The 21,779-nt window shown below is 32.5% G+C and overlaps 4 protein-coding genes across 4 annotated transcripts; all 4 read left to right on the forward strand.

Annotated features, from left to right (window-relative positions):
* The first annotated feature begins 477 nt into the window (after positions 1-477).
* LOC125832682 (pentatricopeptide repeat-containing protein At3g18020) lies at positions 478-2,615 on the forward strand. The gene has a single exon (XM_049511884.1). It carries the CDS (start codon positions 540-542, stop codon positions 2,580-2,582), a length of 2,043 nt encoding a protein of 680 aa, XP_049367841.1. The 5' UTR covers positions 478-539; the 3' UTR covers positions 2,583-2,615.
* Positions 2,616-3,754: 1,139 nt separating this feature from the next.
* On the forward strand, positions 3,755-8,017 carry LOC125832352 (uncharacterized). The gene is made up of 9 exons (XM_049511497.1): positions 3,755-3,904; positions 4,374-4,422; positions 4,617-4,705; positions 4,836-4,892; positions 4,977-5,039; positions 5,206-5,271; positions 5,977-6,063; positions 6,891-6,984; positions 7,335-8,017. Exons 1-9 carry the CDS (start codon positions 3,800-3,802, stop codon positions 7,817-7,819), a joined length of 1,095 nt encoding a protein of 364 aa, XP_049367454.1. The 5' UTR covers positions 3,755-3,799; the 3' UTR covers positions 7,820-8,017.
* Positions 8,018-10,177: 2,160 nt separating this feature from the next.
* LOC125832556 (calcium-binding allergen Ole e 8) lies at positions 10,178-10,968 on the forward strand. Its single transcript, XM_049511737.1, has one exon. It carries the CDS (start codon positions 10,234-10,236, stop codon positions 10,726-10,728), a length of 495 nt encoding a protein of 164 aa, XP_049367694.1. The 5' UTR covers positions 10,178-10,233; the 3' UTR covers positions 10,729-10,968.
* Positions 10,969-17,323: 6,355 nt separating this feature from the next.
* On the forward strand, positions 17,324-19,683 carry LOC125832283 (ras-related protein RABA6a-like). The gene is made up of 2 exons (XM_049511422.1): positions 17,324-17,757; positions 19,201-19,683. Exons 1-2 carry the CDS (start codon positions 17,534-17,536, stop codon positions 19,652-19,654), a joined length of 678 nt encoding a protein of 225 aa, XP_049367379.1. The 5' UTR covers positions 17,324-17,533; the 3' UTR covers positions 19,655-19,683.
* The last annotated feature ends 2,096 nt before the right edge of the window (positions 19,684-21,779 follow it).

A 21,779-nucleotide genomic window follows, 5' to 3' on the forward strand; every position in this document is an offset into this window, starting at 1 on the left:
CTCTGTTGGGCTGCCAGTATGCATAACACTTCATATTTGTAGCCATAACCAATTGAGGCTTTTCAACATTACCTTAGCCTTAAATTACCATAAATGCAAATTTGAGGACGTTGGTCTACATTTTTCAATACAAAAAGTGAGTAATGTAGATTATTGTTGGATTTTTTTTTCATTTTTGTAAAACATATTATCAATGCCTTTGATATTTCACAATTAAATAAGAAAGATATTTGAAAGACAAGAGATGCTTGATATAACTTCACACAAAATGTTGGAAGTTAGACTTTGACAAGCTAAACTTTAAACGGATACCTAAGTTGTTTTAATGGCTAAAACTTATAAAATTTTACAAAGTTCATCATTCGACTATCTTTGCATTTCCCCCTTTATTTTCTTAAAATCATTTGAACAACTACTGAAAATTCACTTTTTTTTTTCTTCCCACCATAAGCGATGTATCGATCAATTGAGCAATTCGCTCATTTCTTTTCTCCAATTCAAATTCACAACAATCCAATCAATGCATTTCTACTGTAATAATGCATTTTTGCAAATTTCCGTTTCTGATACCTCTGCAAAACTCTGCTAAAACTTTCACTTCATCTCTTTCCCTCTTCTCTACCTTTGAGTTCCATTTAACCAATCAACAAAGCTTTGAAGGACAAGAATTTGACAGAGCTTACTGGACCAGGCGAATTCATAAGCTTTGTGCTATTGACGGAAATGTAGATGAAGCTCTTCGACTCCTTGATGAGCTTCGACTTCAGGGTTATCATCCCGACTCTCTCAATCTCAGCAGCATTATTCATGCTCTCTGTGATTCCCATCGATTTTCCGAAGCCCACCAGCGATTTCTTCTCGCCGTTTCTTCCCAGTCAACTGTCCCTGACGAGCGAACCTGCAATGTCCTTATTGCTCGCTTGCTTTACGCTGCTACTCCGCAAGAATCTGTGCGTGTTATTTCCGCTTTGTTCTACCAGAAGCCCCAGTTTGTACCTTCGTTAATGAATTACAACCGTCTCATCCATCAGCTTTGTACTTTAGAAAGAAATAGAGATGCCCATCAGCTGTTTGTTGATATGAGAAAGAGAGGGCATTCTCCTAATGCTGTTTCGTATACTACTTTGATCGATGGGTATTGCGGGGTTGGCGAGGTTCGGGAAGCTGAGAAGCTGCTTGATGAAATGTCTGAGTGCGGAGTGATACCTAATGCGCTCACTTATAGCGCTTTGATTCGGGGGATTCTTCGAAAGAGGGACATTGACCATGGAAAACAACTGATTGGGAAGCTTTGGAGCGTGATGCGCACTGAAGAGGATATGCATGCAAACAATGCAGCATTCTGCAACGTGATCAATTGCTTGTGTAGGGAAGGGTTCTTCCATGAAGTGTTTAATATTGTTGAAGATATGCCTCAGGGTAAAAGTGTGGTTCAGGATTTTGTATATGCACAAATGATAGATTCTCTTTGTAGATTTGGGAGGTATAATGGGGCTGCTAGGATAGTTTATATAATGAGAAAACGAGGATTTGATCCAAGCTTAGTGTCATATAATACAATTGTACATGGTCTCGTCAAGGAAGGCGATTGTTTCAGGGCATATCAGTTGTTGGAGGAAGGGATTCAATTTGGCTACTTGCCGTCAGAATTCACTTACAAATTATTGGTAGAAGGTTTGTGTCATGTAAATGATCTTGTTAAGGCCAAGGAAATTGTCAATATGATGTTAAATAAGAAAAACAATGACAAAACAAGGATTTATAATATATATCTCAGAGCTCTTTGTGTTGTTGACAACCCAACTGAGCTTTTAAATGTCCTTGTCACCATGCTTCAAACTCAATGTCAACCAGATGTGATCACCCTGAATACTGTTATTAATGGCTTCTGCAAAATGGGAAGAATTGAAGAGGCTCAAAAGGTTTTCAAAGATATGATGATGGAGAAGTTTTGTCCCCCTGATGGTGTGACGTTCACAACTGTTATTAGTGGGTTTTTAAAACTCGGGAGGGTTGAAGAAGCTCTTGAGTTATTGCATAGAGTTATGCCTGAAAAAGGTTTAAAGCCCAATGTTGTAACATATAATGCAGTTATCCAGGGGTTATTTAAGTTACATCGGATAGATGAAGCTATGGAGGTCTTCCATAGCATGTTAAGTGGTGGCATTGTTGCTGATTGCACGACGTATACTGTTATTATCGATGGGTTGTTTGAATCCAACAAAGTTGATGAAGCCAAAAGTTTCTGGAACGATGTTGTTTGGCCCTCAAAAGTTCATGACAGTTACATATATGCAGCCATTCTCAAGGGGCTTTGTCGCTCTGGTAAACTGCATGATGCTTGTGATTTCTTATATGAATTAGTAGATTGTGGGGTTACTCTTTGTGTCATCAATTACAACATTGTTATTAATGGTGCTTGCACATTGGGCTGGAAGAGAGAAGCTTATCAGATTCTTGGTGAAATGAGAAAGAATGGACTAGAACCTGATTCTGTAACATGGAGAATTCTGGATAAATTGCATGGCAATGTGGAAAAACAGTTCTGCGAGGATTTGACATGTAATCAAGTGGGGGTTTAAGATAAGCCGGTCGTTGAAAAAATTTGGTCTTAAATGAAGAGTGAAGTGACAAAGTTAAAAAACGTGAGGGCAACAGTTCTCTCAGTTGTTATAGAATGAATCCTATGTATGTTTTCATGATAGTTGGATGTCTTTGATGGTAAAAACAGTAGGTGATATTGCTTCTGCTACATATCTAACTTTGGAAATACGGATGGAGGAAGCATTGGACTCCGACCAGTTATACAAAATCATATTTGGTTAACAGGAGATTGAACATTTACAGGTAGCCAGGTAAAAAGAAAAGAAACTGCAACATAACTATGAATAAGTTTTCAGAAGGTGGTTCATCATATTAGATGAATGCACTTTCTTCTGTAATATCTCTTCTATTTATTACTCATAGCTTCCGTGATTTTTAAAAAATTTAGATACTCATCTCATTTAACTCAATAATGAGATTTATTCCCTTCTGTCTGAATGTACTATTTCTGTAATGGTCAAGCAAACTTTTGATGCTTCATTATCTGAGAATTACTTCGTTCACTTTTTAGTTTCTTACTGCCTTGCTGAATGCATCACCCCGCCTTCAATATTTTATTTATTGATATTCAATTGAATAGAGAGCTATTATTCTTCTCACATCGAATTTGCAAATTTGTCATGTCAATACTTTTGACGTTTTACGTTGAAGAACTTATGCTCCAAGTTGATCTAAGCACCCAGCATTCCTATACCTTGAAGCTTCCGTCACTTTCCTCAGCTAAATAGAGAGGTATGCATTGAGACCAAGACCGTTCATCATTTATATTAAAGTTGCTTCTTTTATAAAAGCCGTAACTAGCTGTTTTGAGGTGCTGAACATGAACAAGTAGCTTTACGATGCATCACTGAGTTAGTGCAGTTTTATAGTAGCAGGTACGTTGGTGGAGATCCTGGATTTCCCCCCCTTAAGTTTCCTCTTTGACATCAAGATAGTTTATCATCCCTTTTTAAAATTTTGCAGTAGATTGTTAAATTTAACCGAAAATATGAAATCCTTTTTCCTCTATAGACAACATTTTTGTGATTCAGAAACTCCACAAACACAAAGAAAAAAAGAAAAGGAGAATCTGTCTATAAGGGTCATTTTTGTCATTTTGTCGCCGTTTTTCTTTCTTTCTTGGTCTTCTTTAATTCTCCTAGTTATGTAGAAGCAAGTTGCTAAGCGAAGCAGCGTGAGAGAGACAGAGCGGAGTATGACGACACGAATAGCTCCGGGGGTCGGAGCAAACCTTCTCGGCCAACACGCGGCGGAGCGCAACCAAGACGCCACCGCCTATGTCGGCAATCTCGACCCTCAGGTATCTCTCTTTCCTTCTAATCCTAGGGTTTTTCTTCTTTGTTGACGCTTCTGGTGCAGTTTCACAATGTCTGTAATAGGAATAGTTACGAAATTATTATACTAATAGAAAAGAACAGCTGATTCAAACGCAACACAGAGACTCGGTATCACTTGGGAAATTGTAAAATCTTTTCCCTCTACACAAAAACTTCTCAAAAGTCTTGCCCGTAAACATCTAACAAATAAGAAAGACCAGAGTCAAATGGTTCAGTTCATTTTATAACTCGCTGAAATGTAACTCCTTGAAATATGAGCTGGTGGGGTTTGATTTATAGTTATTTTTTTTATACTGTTGTCCTCTGCCACAAGCTCCTCACTGATTGTTTTTTCCTATTTCTTTGTTGCTTTCAGGATAGAAGTAACTCAGAAAATTGAGATTTTTTTTCTAGATTCAGGTTACTAAATGTTTTTCTTTGGTTGATTGGTAGATTACTGAAGAGTTGTTATGGGAGCTGTTTGTTCAAGCAGGTCCAGTAGGTATGTCTATTTTAACTGAATAGATGGCCTCTTTAAAAGGGGAATAAATCAGTGGAGATTCTTGATAAAGTTATTTTAACACTCTTTTTTTAAAAAAATTCATCAGCATCCTCCTAGCCTTTTTTTAATTTTTGGAGATTTTTAGATTCTTTTATATCTCACTTGTTTGCTATATAAATCAATATGTGTTGCAGTAAATGTTTATGTCCCCAAGGACAGAGTTACGAATGCTCATCAGGGATACGGTTTTGTGGAATTCCGAAGTGAAGAAGATGCTGACTATGTAAGTGTATTGGTTGTTTTTCTTGTCACAGTACTTTTACTTGCTGAAGTTGTTATCTATTATATGTTTGTCCCCATGGATTTGTTTTTGGTATTTGTTGCTTTCTCTATCTAATGCACTACCAATGCAGGCAATAAAGGTACTGAATATGATAAAACTTTATGGGAAACCAATACGTGTAAATAAGGTAATGCTATGCCATTGATGCATTTACCCTTATTTTAATGAATATTTCACATTTTATTTAATCTAATAATGTATCCTGGTACAGGCATCACAAGATAAAAAGAGTGTTGATGTTGGTGCCAACTTGTTTGTTGGGAACCTTGATCCTGTAAGCAATTCATATCCTTGATAGTATCTTACGAACTCTTGTGTTCTTCTCAAATCAGATGCATCTGGTTGTGGACATTGGATAACAACATAATCTGCATATTATATCACCTTGCTCATGCTAGCACTTTTATTAACTTATAAACCCATTTCTGTTCTATATGCAGGATGTAGATGAGAAGCTTCTTTACGACACTTTTAGTGCTTTTGGAGTTGTTGTCTCAAATCCAAAGGTTAACGTTATTTTTCTTATGATTCATGATTCTTCATTTTGCTGCTTTTGAAGATGCTGTCTGGACTTCCTACTTAGTAAAGAAAAAGAACAGCTCAATCTGTGTTTGATTAATTCTCGCCTATTTTGTAGCCATGCTATAGTTTGTGTTTTTAACTCCTAACAATCTTATCGTGCTTGTTTGATTTTGGTTTAGTTTATTGTTGTTGCATCTAGAATCACATCACCAGGCAAAATAGGAAAAAGTTCATCCTCCTCCTGCATGGATGGAAGCTCATTTTTTCCTCTTCCGCCACCACAACTCTTTATCTTTTTGTGTGTGACAATTCATTCAGCCAACTGTAACTAATTTAGGGCTGAGGTGTAGTTGATTGGTCGATTGATTGTATCTTCTTCCCATAACGGCAGATCTGACCAGATATGTACTACTCCATCTTTGCCGACAGGCAAAGCAACATTGCACTTGTTGGATTTTTTACAAGATTAAATGAATCTCTATGGATACTGGAAATATGTAGGGGAAAGTGCTGTCATGTTACATAGACAGCAAGTCATTTCAACATGCTAAACCAGCTTGAATGACAAACTATGCATGTATTGGTTTTTTTAATAAGTAACAATGCATACATTTTACTAGGACCACATAGTTTACTTGCCATTTATAGGTGGTCTTTGTTATATTCTGATGTAGTATCTTTTCTTCCAGATTATGCGAGACCCCGAGACAGGGAATTCCCGGGGTTTTGGTTTCATTAGTTACGATTCATTTGATGCCTCTGATGCAGCAATTGAGGTAACTCTCCTTTTACCTCCTTGCTTACAAAACCATAAATTCAGATACATGATATATTGAGACTTACTAGTCCAAAAAAGTTCAAATCTAAATGTTATCTACTGTTTGACTTGGAGCCTGTGCTATGTGTGGACTCCTGTCTTCTTTTAATGTCTGGATTATAAATTAGGATACATTTCTGATCAGACTTTAGAGGATAAGCTATTTGCATGCTATGGAGGTTGTAATGTGTTGAAAATGGAGTATTTTCTGGTTTGGTTTGTACTATTATTTTATCTGGTTTAGTCATAATGCCATCACATTGTTGGAGCTTTCATTTAATTTCTGAAAAACAGGTCGAGTGGCTGTATATGAATGTGAGCAGTTGATGGATTTCCTAGATTCCTTACATTTTTTAAGGATTGGGATCACCCTCTGGTTGCTGTGATGATAGGCTGATAGCGATAAAATCTTACTTACAAATAAATAAATAGTGTGCAGGATACATCTTCCAAGCATTGAATATCTTATCTCAGACACGTTTAAGTGACCAATATGATGATTTAGAACTGTCTATTGTTTCAGTGCCTAATTTGTAATTTAATCTACTTGGCACTGCTGAACCAGCTTCCTGAAATCCTGTTAAATTATAAAGACCCTGTTGTTAGTAAAGATATGGTTAACTTGAGTGCAAATTTTGCATCTTCATCTGACATTACTAGTTTACATGTTTGGAGAACACTGGATTTTTAATGTATTGTTGCTTTTGAGGTTTCAAATCCTCTGTTCATGCCAGATGCTTTCTAGCATGCATCTGGACATTGACTTCCAACTTGGCGTTTCTGCAGGCTATGAATGGTCAATATCTTTGCAATCGCCAAATCACAGTGTCCTATGCCTACAAGAAAGATACAAAGGGGGAACGTCATGGAACCCCTGCTGGTAAGAATGAATTTGTGTTTAAGAAAAATGAAATTGAGAATGCTAGGATGTGGATACTTGTCTTCGATCAAGATTCTTGAATGTTTTGCTTGTTGCGAATATATCAGTTGAATTTATTCTTTAGTTATTTGGACCATAAGTTTGTAGAAGACTGAGCTATTATTTTGATTACTCCAAAGTGTGTAACAAGGGGTAAGAGTGGGGTGATTCAATAAAATGCACAAGTTGCTAATTGTGCATTTTCTCTGCAATTTGAATTTCATTTACTTTTATTATCTTTTTGAATTATGTAGTCATTACTTTTTCATTACATTTTGGGGTAATTCTGATCTGTTGTGGATGATATGCAGAGAGGGTTTTAGCTTCGAGTAATCCAGGTACCCAGAAAAACAGGCCTCACACCATGTTTGCAAGTGGACCCCCAACACTTCCCGGTGTTCCTCAAGCCAATGGTGCGGTTGGTGCTCCTGTTCCCCCACGTCCATTTGCAAATGGTCCTCTGCCTCCAGCTCCTGTTCCAGCTATTCGGCCACCACCTATGCAGCCTAATATCTACCCACCAATGCAGATGCCTCCACCACAAGCTTGGCAGGGACAGCCTATGCCACCACCAGCTGCAGGTGGCATTCCGCACCAGCAAATGCAATTCAGAGGAATGCCACCTCCGCCGCCCCCACAGTTAGCTCCACCTCTAAATAGGCCCCCTCCACCACCAGCTGCAATGGGTGGTAATGTTTGGCGTCCGCCACCACCTCCTCAGCACTTTAATGGTGGTCACCATGCTATGCCCCATATGTCGATGCAGCAACCCCCTCCACCTCCTGCACCAGGTTGAAAATTGGAGACGCCTAATTTTGTACTACTTTGAATGTTTTTCCTTTCTGGGATATAACATATTTTTAAAGTAGTGCTTACACTGTGAAAACGTGTTGATGTTGGTATTTCAAACTTTTTGTTGAGGATTTTTCGATTGGGATGTAACTTTTGTTTTTGACCTTTATTATCGGAGACATAGAAGATGATTGTTAATTTTTGTTGAAAGGCTATATGCAATCTCTGAGGCGTATCGTAACAATCCGGACACATTACAAAATTAGATAGACCATCATCCGTACAAAGATCTACTAAACATTATTCCTGCATTGAAGGAAGTTTTGACAATAATGTTTGATGTTAAACATCACGGTTAGAGCCAACACTGCTTGTTTTCCTTGCTCTTTTACTTGACAATTGAATGAATGAACAGTACTCTCTCCGTTCATTTTTACTTGTCACTGTTTGACTTACAGCGACAAGTAAAAGTGAACGGAGGGAGTCGTAAAACTTAGAAAACATATTTATATTTTATGCACTAACAATGTAGAATTATTACACCATGTGTCACGTAAAAAGGTAGTGATTGCAACCAACTCTATTAAATAGATGACCTATATATAATATTACAAGAAGTTAAATTACATTGCTAGCTGATGGTGGACTCAACTTTTCAGGTTCTCAAAAAAGTATATTTTATGGACTATGGTAAAAGCCCTCAATTACGTTGCTGGTAAGATAATGTTCGTTGCCAAATATTGAACTTTGATCATACATCAAATTGTGAATATTGAATCGCCTAAAATTAGATTTCTAAACAGTGATTTCTCCAATTTGGCATATTCGGTCACTAATTTTTTCTCCTCTTGGGTACAGCTGACTTTGTTTGAATTGTAGAATCCGTCCCTTGGAGCACAGCATTTGAACATAAAAATTGATTCTAATCATATAAAGTATGATATTTCTATCAATTATCATCTATAATAATATTTTACTATATCAATCAAATTTTTCTCTTTGGAACGTTATATTATATGTTCTTTATAACTGTATTTTGCTACACCAATCAATTCCTTTTTAGATAAACCACGTCGGATTATAGTTCCTGTGTTGATTAAAATTGTATTGCGTGAACTTTAGGAATGATAGAATCCAAGTGTCGATGAGTAGCTGAATTATAATAGGATTGCCAAGAGACAAGTGTTGAGGAACGAAGTAGTTGCCGAATTCCAATATTGAACTACATAGTGAATAATACTATTTCCGTTCACTTTTAATTGTCATAGTTTCCTCTTTTAGAGTCAAATTATAGATTGACTAACATTTTACGATATATTTTTTCATCATATTAATATGCAAAAAATATCAGTTTATAGTGCTTTTCATTTAGTTTTTGAATGTCTAAATTTTTTTGTTTAAAATATAAAATTAATATAATTTAATTTAATTTGAAAATTAGTCAAACTGACTTTCGGAAAACGTAACATAAAAAATAAAAATAAAAAAAGTGAACGGAGGGAGTAGATAAGGTCGATTTTCAGATTAGGACCCAAAACACGTCTTACACACGCCTAAATCTCACGTGGTCCTCCTTTCCCTATCCTCTTGAAATTTCCTGGTAGTTCCCTAAAAATGCCTTTATAATCATTAAATATTTATTTATGGCTAACTAATCAAACCTTGAAAATAAAAATATTCCATCTCTTTATTTTTTGGTTTAATAATATTGTGTTGTTTCATTTACTAGTCAATCAAATAATTAAAAGTCATAAAGTCTCTCGTTCAAATCTCAATGAAAACAAAAACACTAGATAGTTCTTTCCATATGATATATTGCTAGTGGCAGCCTTGCAGATATTCCTTGGCACCACCATCATAGAAAATATGATAATTGAAGATACAAAAAAGTTCAACATTAACTTACCATGGGAATTTTTTTTAAAAAAAAATATTAATTTGAAACTAAATATGTCGAAATATAAAGGAATCATATTCTTTACCAACAACGCAAAAAGTTAAAAATACAATTTCTGTCCATTTTTATTTATCATATCGCATTTTTTAAAAGTCAATTTGACTTATTTACAAAGTTAAATTAAATTACATTACATTAATTTAATATTTTAAACAAAATATTTAGATATTCAAATAATATACAAAAAGTACTATAGATTGGATATTTTTTTTTTTTTGCATAGCAATATGATGAAAAATACATCATAAAATATTAATCAAATATCTTATAAAAAAATTATGACAATTAAAAATGAGAGGTACATTAATTCCCCACACGGCGGCCAGAATCTTTTTTTTTTCTCGTGGGGTTCCTTTTTACGCTTCCAACATTTCCCTCCTATATATAGACGTATTTCCGCCATTATAACCACCATTACAAGTCTTCCTCTTTCTCATACTATTACTTCCAAATCAGCGGGAATGGCTGCTACCGACAATGTCAACAATAACTCTGTTTCCAAGCCTTCTCTTTACCTTCAGAACATGGATGAGGTGCAGAAAGTGTTTCAACGGTTCGACACGAACGGCGACGGCATGATCTCCGGCGACGAGCTCTCCGGCGTCATCAGTGCTCTTGGATCTGGTACATCTCCCGAAGAAGTCGCTCGTATGATGGATGAAATTGATGCAGACAGAGACGGTTTCATTAGCCTCAAGGAATTTGCTGAGTTCTGTAAAGGCGACATTAACAGCGTCGGTGACGGTGGCGTTAAGGAGCTTCGTGAAGCCTTTGATCTATACGATCAGGACAGTAACGGATTGATCTCCGCCGCTGAGCTTCACCAGATCCTGACTCGTTTAGGCGAAAGCTGCTCCGTTCAGGACTGTACCAAAATGATCACGTCCGTTGATTCCGACGGCGACGGTTACGTTAGCTTTGAAGAGTTTAAGAAGATGATGACTACTAGCAAGTAGGCTCTCTAGGTTTTTCTTATTGTTAGTCTTTGTTTTACTATCCTTTTTAGCGGCTGATAAAGGTGAGGCGCATGGGATTATAGTGCGTCCCCTTATAGGATATAGTTTCTACCTCTAACTGATGATAGACGGAGAAACCGTAAGGATAAACTTTAAGATGAATTTGTTAGGTTAACGCCGTTAACAGTAAATGTGGATTCTGAATTTAATGTTATATGAAATTTTAGTTTATTTTTCTGACATTCGTTTCTTCGTTTCCTGTGAAGAGTAAAATAAGCTTGCCATTTTTTAGTTTAGGAGAAAATATCTTTCTTCTCAAAAGAAGACATGATAAAACAAAGATAAAAAAGAAAATAATAACAAGGGGAAAAAAATATTTGAAATATATCCAAACTTTCACCGAAGTTGTTGTAAGAATACATAACTTTGGAAAGGATCTTTTATCCCTTGCACTATTTAATACTTTCTTCGTTTCACAAAGAACGATTTAGTTTGACTTGACACGGAGTTTTAAGAAAATAAAAAAGATTTTTGAATCATGTGGCCCTAAATTAAAGTTATATCAAATGTACAAAATTGCACTTTAATTTTGTGGTCTTAAACATACCACGTGAAAAACTGAAATTAAAATGTTACCAAAAAAAAAAGGTCATTCTTTTTTAAACAAACTAAAAAGGAAAAGAGGTCATTCTTTTTTAAACGGAGGGAATAGTGTACTTTAAAGATATATATGTGCCCATGTGGTCATTCTTTTTTAAACGGAGGGAGTAGTGTATTTTAAAGATATATATGTGTCCACGTGGACATCATAAATATTGCATCGTTATAAATAGTAACGTGTCTACGTGGACACATATATATACCTTTAAAATACACTATTAAATAATGCAGTGGGGTAAAAAGTCCTCCATAAAATTTGATATCATAACAACAGTTTTGGTCAAAGTTAAAATATTTTTCAGACTTTTTTCTCTAATAACAATAAAATAGCAAAATAAATAGAGCAAACAAACCAGTAAGTGATAATGATTAATGAGAACTGAAAAATAAGATACTACTATTATTGATGAATACAAGATATTAGAGATTGACACTATCTTAATTCTCGACCTTTTTATCTAGTATCTTATCAAAAGTTCGACCTTAATTTTGGACCTTCCTGTCTTTCTATTTGTAATAAGTCTTTAGTCAAGTCCAATCTAATCACAGTTCTTTTTCAATCTACCTCTCGTTATGTAATAAAATTGCTAGCATTTCCGTTATGAAGTTGCGTTACTTATAATTTAATGATTTAATATTATCGATAATTCAAAGTTGCACCAATTATTCGCCACTTTCCAGATGTTGGGAAAGTGTCTTTTTACTCGTTTACACGGGAGAAACGGTATTGGCCGGTAGCACGCTGTTTCGCTGTCAATCGGGGCGGAAGAAGACTTATTTTAACTTTTGAGAAATGTATCATTTGAAACACTGTTTTTGCCATTAATATACATCGTTTGGTATAAGAGATAAAAATAAATAGTGGTGAAATAAGAAAATAGTGATGGATAAAATTTTTATATCTTGTTTCATTGTCATGTTGGGATAACTTATCCCACAATTTATATCATAGTGATAAGATCCCTAAGTTATGGAAAAACTACTTTAACTACACATACATCACTATCATATATACACTATTTATCTCTAGTTTAAAACAATTACACATACTACCACTTTTAATATCTATATCATATATTTTAAAAGATTTAATCAGATACAAAAATCCTTTAAATATGATATTGAATAATTATCTTAAATTTAAACTCCTTAATTAATGACCCATTAACAAGTCAAGGTCTTATACTCACATCTACCGTCTCCCCCATTCCCACATCCATCAACCCTCTTTCATTCCTAATTGACATCTATTGCCTCTTGACTTCATTCTCAACCCAATCTGCCGAATTGCTGCATAAATACTGCTCTTCAATTAGGCATATGCAACCCTTTCCCAAAGCTAAATGTCACAAGGACTAATCCAGCGGTTGGAGTAATATCATGGATTCAACAAACTTTTGGATCCATGATGTCGGAGGAATGTCACATGCAAGCATCATTGGATTCAAAATGCTTTGTTGCCGGAAGAATTTTGAATTTTCTTACTCTTTTTTTTTAGATTAATGATAAAAATCGATATTCTATCGTCCTGATTTGTTCCTAAATTAGTGTGTTTCAGTTATATTATATATTTTGATACACATAATTATTATAATAATATATATATATTATTATTATTATGTATCCAAGATGCATATCTTGTAGAAGGAATGTCAGATGCAAGCATAATCGGTTTCAAAATGTTTTGTTGCCGGAAGAATTTTGAATTTTCTTACTTTTTTGGATTAATGATAAAACAAACACACTACCGTCGTGATTTGTTCCTAAATTAGTGTGTTTCAATTATATTCTATATTTTGATATACATGATTATATATATATATATATGTTATTAATTATTATGTATCCGAGTTACATGTTTTTGAATATAATGTATAAATTAATACTAGATACATATAAAAGATACATGAAATTAAAATTAGATCATATAAATAAATACATGAAATTAATATTCAATTATATAAATAGATACATGAAATTAATACTAGACCCCTATAACAAATGCACGAAATTAATACTAGATACTTCTATGATACATATGAATATATTTGTTTGATACTCATGTATCTAAGTGTTTAGTTTGTTGGATACATTATATATTGATAATAGATACATCAAATTAATGATTTATTAATTTAAGAATAATAAAATGAAATTAATCAAATTACATAACCAAAATATACATGTTTTTGTCTTTTATTAATAATATTAATGAATTTATTATTTCAAATAACAATAAAATGAAATTTATTAAACATAGATATACTTCTTGATTTCTACCTTAGATTTAAAGGATTTGATTAATTTAATTCCAAAATTAATCGTCCCTCAATTACTCCACTAATTAAAGAAATCAGTTACAATCAATTAATTTAAATAAATAAAATACGTATCTCAGTTTTAAAATTCGACAGATAAATGTATCTCACATATTCAAACTCGTGTATCCTAATCATGAAATATGGTAGAGGAAGTAATATTTAAAACTACTGGGAATCTTAGTAATTAAGACCTAAACTAGTGAGATTTATGTAGTCTTCCCATAAGTTATCTCATATACATGGTGGAATAAGTTGTCCTAGCATAACACAGTACCCCAAGATAACTAATCCTGAGATAACTTGTTTACGACCAAACGACCCCGTCTACCATGTGATTACACATTTTCCAATTTGATCTATAATAGACTTTGCGAATGTTAGCTCATCATCGAGCTTAAAAATGTGCATCACGTAAACATGTGATATTATAAAATCCTTCATTTTTGCTTTCAAATTTTGATGTGGAATTTGACTACTCCCTCCATTTCATATTAATTGAATTTTTGAGGTGTTTCACACCTTTTAAGAAAAGTAGATTAAGACATAAATTGAACATAGTTTTCCATTTTCACCCTTATTAATATTGTCAAATTTATTGAAGTCATCACATTGAAAATCCAAATGAAGGGTAAAATTGGAAGACTATTTTAAAAATAGTCTTGAAGATTGATCAATTAAGTTAATTTGAAAAATGAAAAATGCCTCGAAAATTCAATTAATATGAAATGGAAGGAGTAAAATTTTATGTGCGTCCTCCTTGCTCATAAGTTAATCTAGATATCTATCTGTCATTTTCTTTGACAAGTTCGGTCCATCATTTGTCATGAACGTCATACATAACGCATTTTATAAGAAGTTATGAACTTACGTTATGAATTATAGATATCTTTACTTTTCTCTCCCAATTCTGATTTAAATTTGTCTTAATTAAGTGTAACACACACCTTATTTAATATAGAAAGAGAAAGCCCAGCAAGTAATGACATATCAGTAGGTGTGATAATTAAGACATTTAAAAGGGTGTCAATTAAATTAAAAGTACTAGTGGACTGGTCAAATTAAGTAAAATAAAAGAATATAAACTATGATGCAGATTAGGTGAGTACACATCTTGCCATCGTATCTACGTGCAGATTATATCAGTTCAGATTCAAAAGATTGAGCTATAAATTAAAATTAAGTGTATAATATATATTCGAGCGTATAATTACTTTTTTTAATATTATCTGCGCATCACACAAATACGTCTACTAGTAAAAATTAATAAGAGAGAAACTGAAAAAAAAAAGAAAAAGAGCTGAACGAATGTATATGATGTGTCTATAGAGGGATCAACAACATGATATTATTTATTTAAAGACGACAATTATTAATCAATGCCAATTGGTGGTAAAGATGAAGATACATGGTCAAATTAAAGAATCTTCTCGAAGGCGGAAGCTGATGCTTAATTGACTTCAATTTCTAGATAACTATCTACGTTCAACCGCGTTATCAACTAAGTTAGTTATTTCTAAAATTTTCTCGAAATAATAGTTGTAAAAATTAAGCAAATCACATAGTATAAGAAAGAAATTACTTCCTATCCCTACTCTTTCATTAATTATCAAAAATTTCTCTTTTTAGTGTCTTTCAGATACATAACATTGCAGGCGGATACTTTAATTAATAAAGGGCAGATACTTAAATTATTAAGTTGTTGTTATCAGTTTAATGTGTGAAATAATGGATTAAAACGGAAATTATAATTGACTCCCACAAATCACGCGTACGTTTCTTCCTTCAACCAATCAGTCATTCATAAACCTCTAACTGAATTATAATTTTTAAATTTCAAATTGTGAAACCTTCTCCCTGTAATGTTGTGTACTTGGTAATTTGTCCATAATAATTCTACTTCTCAACGATGGAACGAGTTGTATGGATTTAGTCTATCTTTAATGGGCTTTAGGAGCCCAAATCCATACTTATCAATGATCCAATATCTCTTTTTTACTTCTAAACAAAAAAAATCTACAATTATTTTTCCATATTTCTATATGTAGCTTTCAGTCTTGCTCAACTTTGTACATGACCCTCATCCGTGACTTAACTTTTCAATAATTTCTTTTCCTTTTTTTGTGACGCCATTTCTTCTATAAGTCCTTAATGGTCAAAAATAGGTTAATTTTGAGGTAGAAACAAAGTTTAGAAAATGATTGTGTTGGTCACATGTATACAGTGACTATTTTTTTTTTTGTCCACCTCAAATATATTTTTTATACTTTTTATTATATGCAAACATTTGTAAAGATTAAAAAAATTATATGAGCGAACTATTATTTTAGCAAGTCCATAAAAAAATGAACATTGTCAATAAAGCGATTCTATTTGTAACACATAAATCTTACCTCTTACTTTTTCTCTTTTGTTTATTAGAATTTAGATACTGGTTTCCTCTAATGACTTGATTTGATACCAAACACATTGATATTATGGTTGAATGTCGGAGTATTTCAATTTCATAATTACCAACAATTAGGTGAAAATCTTTTTAATTTTCTAAAATAAAATGGATTAGGAATGATTATTCATTTTATTACTTTATTCTTAAGATGCCTCTAACTATATAGGAGGATAATCACTTAACTAACTTTTAGCCCCACCTGTCCCATTGCTATTTTGACAGTTGGGTGAGGAACCCTCAATCATGAAGCATGGGAACAAGCAATTATTCCATATTTAAAAATTGGGAAAAAATATAAAGGGCATTACATATGGATCAATTTATTTGGACATAGGGAAAATTAAATTAGTAGCCAACATTCTGGTTACCACTACAAATTAAGTGGATGTCACCTAATAACTATAAGTACTTATAATTAATAGTGTAAGAAGTTTATACACTCTAACTCAATACTATATTTTAACTTATTATAGTAAGTTAGTTTTCCTTTAATGAGCAGTATAGCAGGTAAGCTTCCCTTTAATGAGCAATTTTTTTGGAGTTTTTACGGGGACACAAATTCAAATTTCAATTATGATCCTAAAATAGATATCAGATATCGGATAAATAAATAAATAAAAAATCTTATATTGATCAACTTTTTAAAAGCGGTTATGTAACTAGCTTCGATGTGATCTGATAATGCAAAAAATATGTGAAATAATAACAATAATATATTTAGAATAAGATATGAAAAGGATAGGGTGTACGCAGTCTCACAGGTGTATAGAAATTAAACTCCATGGGGTTGTTTGGTTGAGAACAAGTTATTTCAGGATTAATTATGCCGAAATATATTATCCTCATCAAATAAGTTATTCCAACATATATATATATGAGATAACTTATTTTATCACTATGATATAAATGATGACATAAATAATCCAATGACTATCTAATACCTCCAATCAAACGTAGGATAAAACAGTTTTACATTTTATCTTAAGATTATTATACCTTATATATATCTCACACCAAACGACTCTCAAATTTTAATGAGATCTTTCTATATCTTTGCTTGACAAAAATATAATTGGATAATGAAAAATAATTAATAGACTTGGAAGAACATAATTAATAAACAAAGAACCTCAATAATGTCATTATCAAAAGGGTATCACATGGTATACACTCATTGCCTCTCTTTTTTTCTTTCCCCTTAGCCATTTCAAAGAAGTCCTCATGGCTTTGGTTTCACATTTATGTTTGTGTGATTATGACTTGAACTCATTACCTGCCTTCTTCTTATTCTTCAACAACAATTTTCCTCTTTCTTTCTTTTTGGTCTTTTGTATTTTATAAATATTTTTAGTGTTCCTATACTAATTACTAATTCTTGATGAGTATGGATGATTCATTTGATGAAGAGTGTGATTATTTATTCAAGTCAGTTCTTGTTGGAGACTCAGCTGTGGGGAAATCAAACCTTTTATCAAGATTTGCAAGAAATCAATTTCAGCTTGATTCTAAGCCAACTATAGGTGTGGAATTTGCTTATAGAAATATTAGAGTTGGTGATAAACTCATCAAGGCTCAAATATGGGACACTGCTGGACAAGAAAGGTACCCAGCTTTTTCCTTTTTATATTCTCTACTCTTCAACAATCTTCTTTCATTGTTTAACATGGATTGTCGTGGGATGATTGAGATCCTTCTATCCTTAATCAGATGTCTCGAGTTCAAATCTTTAAGAATGAAAAAGATCATATTTAAAACGTTTCCCCAAAAAATGGATCATACATTGCACGAATTCAAATATAACCAATATTAATACAAATACCGAACATAGAAAGAAAAAAATATATTCTTAACACATATTTTGTGTGTCTCTATTATGATCATAGTTATTGAATTAGTGCAAGTTTTGGTTTACTGTTGGGATTCTCCCTTTGAAACTCTTAGAACTCTATATAATAATCATCCTCTGTAATAACAAATCATTGTGATAATCAAGTTTTCATTTGGAATAATTGTTTTTCATGGTATATAGTTAGGTTTATTACTATTATAATATCTCAAAAAAAATTGAATAAAAAAGTATTAACAAAATATTTATGGATGAATAGTATAACCTTATTGTAAGACATGCAAAGAGGAAATTGAGAGAAAAGATGTGAAAATTGCAAGAAAGTTAAAATTAATTTCAACATCAGTCCAAACCGGCCAATTGATCTATGAACCTTATCTACACGCCTCTAAAAAGTCTATTGTTTTTTTTTCTAAAACATCTAAAAAAAGTCTATTAAAGTTAAGATACCAGCTCACTTGACATAAATGATAAATTTGACTAAAAAACATACATTTAAAATTTAATTAAATCGATTTACGTTCACTTTGTTTTTTCTTTTGTCGTGTCCGCTATCCGTTACACCAATTCAAATAATTGCTTTAAATTTCAATATATATCTATATCCAATTACCAAAAGTAAAACATAATGCAAATACGACGTCGTCAATACTTTGCATTATTATTATTTTTAATATTTTAATTTCATGGTGGGCTATAATTTTGAACTGTTACAAGGAGTGTGGATGTGTAGTTTTTGACAATAGTACTATCACTATAGTATAACTTTTAGCAGCAATAAATATACATATTTTTAAAAAGAGTCAAAAAATTTATCAGCATTAGTTAATTAACATTGAATCTAATGTCGATGTAGGTTTTCGGGACAGTTAAAAAGAGTGTTAATTGTCTCTAAAAATATATATTTAATTGTAATTAAGCTATTATCGTTAATTAATTGTCGTTATAGTGTACTTGAATCAAAACTTTTAGATGGATGTTATTTTCTTTTTCGGGTAAATTTAACACGTAGAAGACAATGTTGTATTTACTTAACTATATGAATGTTCCTTGGCGTACGATTTTAAAATATACGATCCTTTGTCTAGGATTACAATTATATAGGAGTGCAAGTGTTTGATTATAAAATATATGATGTGTATTTACGATTGAATATATCATATTACATATATAGTGTTTCGAATATTTATGTCCTCCAGGTTTAGAGCAATTACAAGTTCATATTATCGCGGAGCCCTTGGTGCTTTACTTGTCTACGACATAACAAGAAGGACAACATTCGAAAATTTAAGAAAATGGCTACATGAACTTAGGGAATATGGAAGTTCAGACATGGTAATTGTTCTTGTTGGTAACAAATCTGATTTATCCAATTCTTCAAGACAAGTAAATATTGAAGATGGACAAAGCCTTGCACAATTAGAAGGATTATCTTTTTTGGAAACATCAGCTATGGAAAATTTAAATGTTGAAGAAGCATTTCTACAAATGATTAACAAAATTCATGAAATTGTAAGCCAAAAGAGCTTAGAAGCAAAGTTAAATGAAGTGACTACACCAAAGTCACTTCAAGAAGGGAAAAAATTAGAAATTATTAACATGATGGATAATGAAGTAACAGCCACTAAACAAAATGTTAATTGTTGTTACTGAATTTACTAATTGTTTGTAATTTCTTTTGACATATTATATAGTTGGAGGGAAAAAAAGAAAAAGAGGATCACACTTTAATTACTTTTGGTTGTTGCTTTTCTCTTGTTAACCAATCTCTTTGTTTCTTTTGTGAACTTATATATACTACCAGAAAATGTAGAATTAGTTATGAAGTTTATTGGTAATTTCTAGCTAATCCGATGTTAAATAGCTCTTAGCTAATTGATTTTTCATATAATTTATTCTATAGTTAAATGAAATTAGTATAAGATTATTATTATTTAGCTACAAAATTTTATCTGATTCTAATTTTTTGTTTTCTTGTAGATATACACATAAAAAATTGATTATTGTATATAATACGATTCTTTGAAGAAGGTGATTCAAATTAACTCCTTCATCCCCTAACTTCACCATATGGCAAGTGGAGCGTTCTCTTTTTGATCAACTGAAATAAATATTGTTTTAGTATTGATGAAATAATATTATAATGATAAAGTGATTACGAAAATTAATTAGTGGAAGTTAATTATACAGGAACAAGAGAGATTAGAATAAAATTATTATTATTTAGCTAAAAAAAATTCTATCACTAATTCTTTGTTTTCTAGTAAATATATATACACATAAAAATATTGACGATATGTATAGTATGAAATATATATACACATAAAAATATTGACAATATATATAATATAATTCTTTGAAGAAGATGATCCGAATAAACTCCTTCCATCCCCTTATTCCACTGTAGCAAGTGGATCGATCTCTTTTTGATCAAGTAAAAAAATATTATACTATAGTAAATTTTAGTACTAACGAAACAACACTATAATGATAAAGTGATTATGAATATTGGTGAAAGTTAATTATTCAGAAACAAAGAGATCTAAAATTTCTCTTAGTCCTTTTATTTTAAAGAATGAATCAATTCTCCCTGAATTCTACACGACGAAGTAATTTTGAACTATTCAAGGCTCTAATATGTATATCGGACTGAATAAAAAAAAAAGCATGAATCAATAAATTGTTTTAAATTTTCTTATATGATTGCTCAATGGCATCGATTGATTTTTATCTAATATAAATTGTTTATGTAGTGAGGAATATTTGGTACCAAATACATTTTAAAAGAAAAACTTATGTAGAAAAATTACAATACCAAAAATTCTAGAGCAACTTTCACATATAACAAACACAAAATTCATATTTGTATGTTATAGCAAACTTTGCATAATTGCGCTTCATAGCAAACATAAATATGTATATTTCGCTATATATATACAAAAGAAAGCAGTTGTATAATCTGCTTTGGTATACATATACAAAAAGATCAATTGTATAAAGTGAGAGAGACGAGTGTGCGAGCGAGATCTGGGAGAGTGGCGAGTGAGATCTGGGAGAGTGGTGAGCGAGATCTGGGAGAGGGGAGAGAGGAGAACGAAAATATATGTATATATACAATTTTCACGCATTTTATACATTTGCGTTTTTGTATAAAGTGAGAGAGGGAAGTGAGAGGGCGAGATCTGGGAGAGTGGCGAGCGAGATCTAGGAGAGGGGAGAGAGAGGAATGAAAATATATGTATATATACAATTTTCTCTCGCTTTATACAAACACAAACGCATTTTATACAATTTGCGATTTTTGTATAAAGTGAGAGAGACGAGTGAGAGAGCGAGATCTGGGAGAGTGGCGAGCGAGATCTGGAAGAGGGGAGAGAGGGGAACGAAAATATATGTATATATACAATTTTCTCTCGCTTTATACAAACACAAACACACTTTATACACTTGTGTTTGTATAAAAAACGAGAGAGGCGAGGGAGAGAACGAGAGTGGCGAGCGAGATTCACGAGGAGAGAGGTTAAATAGCAATAGTTTGCTATGGGGTTCAATTAAATCAAACTATATTTATAGCATTTAATTTGAATTAATAGTTTGCTATTATATACAATTTTCCCAAAATTATATGCAATAGAATATACAACACGACTATTGATGAAACTAAAAAAATTATATGCACAAAAGAAAAATCAATTGCTGGATAGATTGTACAAAATTAAGAGGAAAAATAATCATATTTATTTGATTTCAATTCTTGGAGATTCAATAGATGGGTTGT

Source organism: Solanum verrucosum, unplaced genomic scaffold (assembly GCF_900185275.1).
Source record: "Solanum verrucosum unplaced genomic scaffold, falcon-dt-bn FXZP01000009.1, whole genome shotgun sequence".
In the NCBI taxonomy this organism is placed as follows: Eukaryota; Viridiplantae; Streptophyta; class Magnoliopsida; order Solanales; family Solanaceae; genus Solanum; species Solanum verrucosum.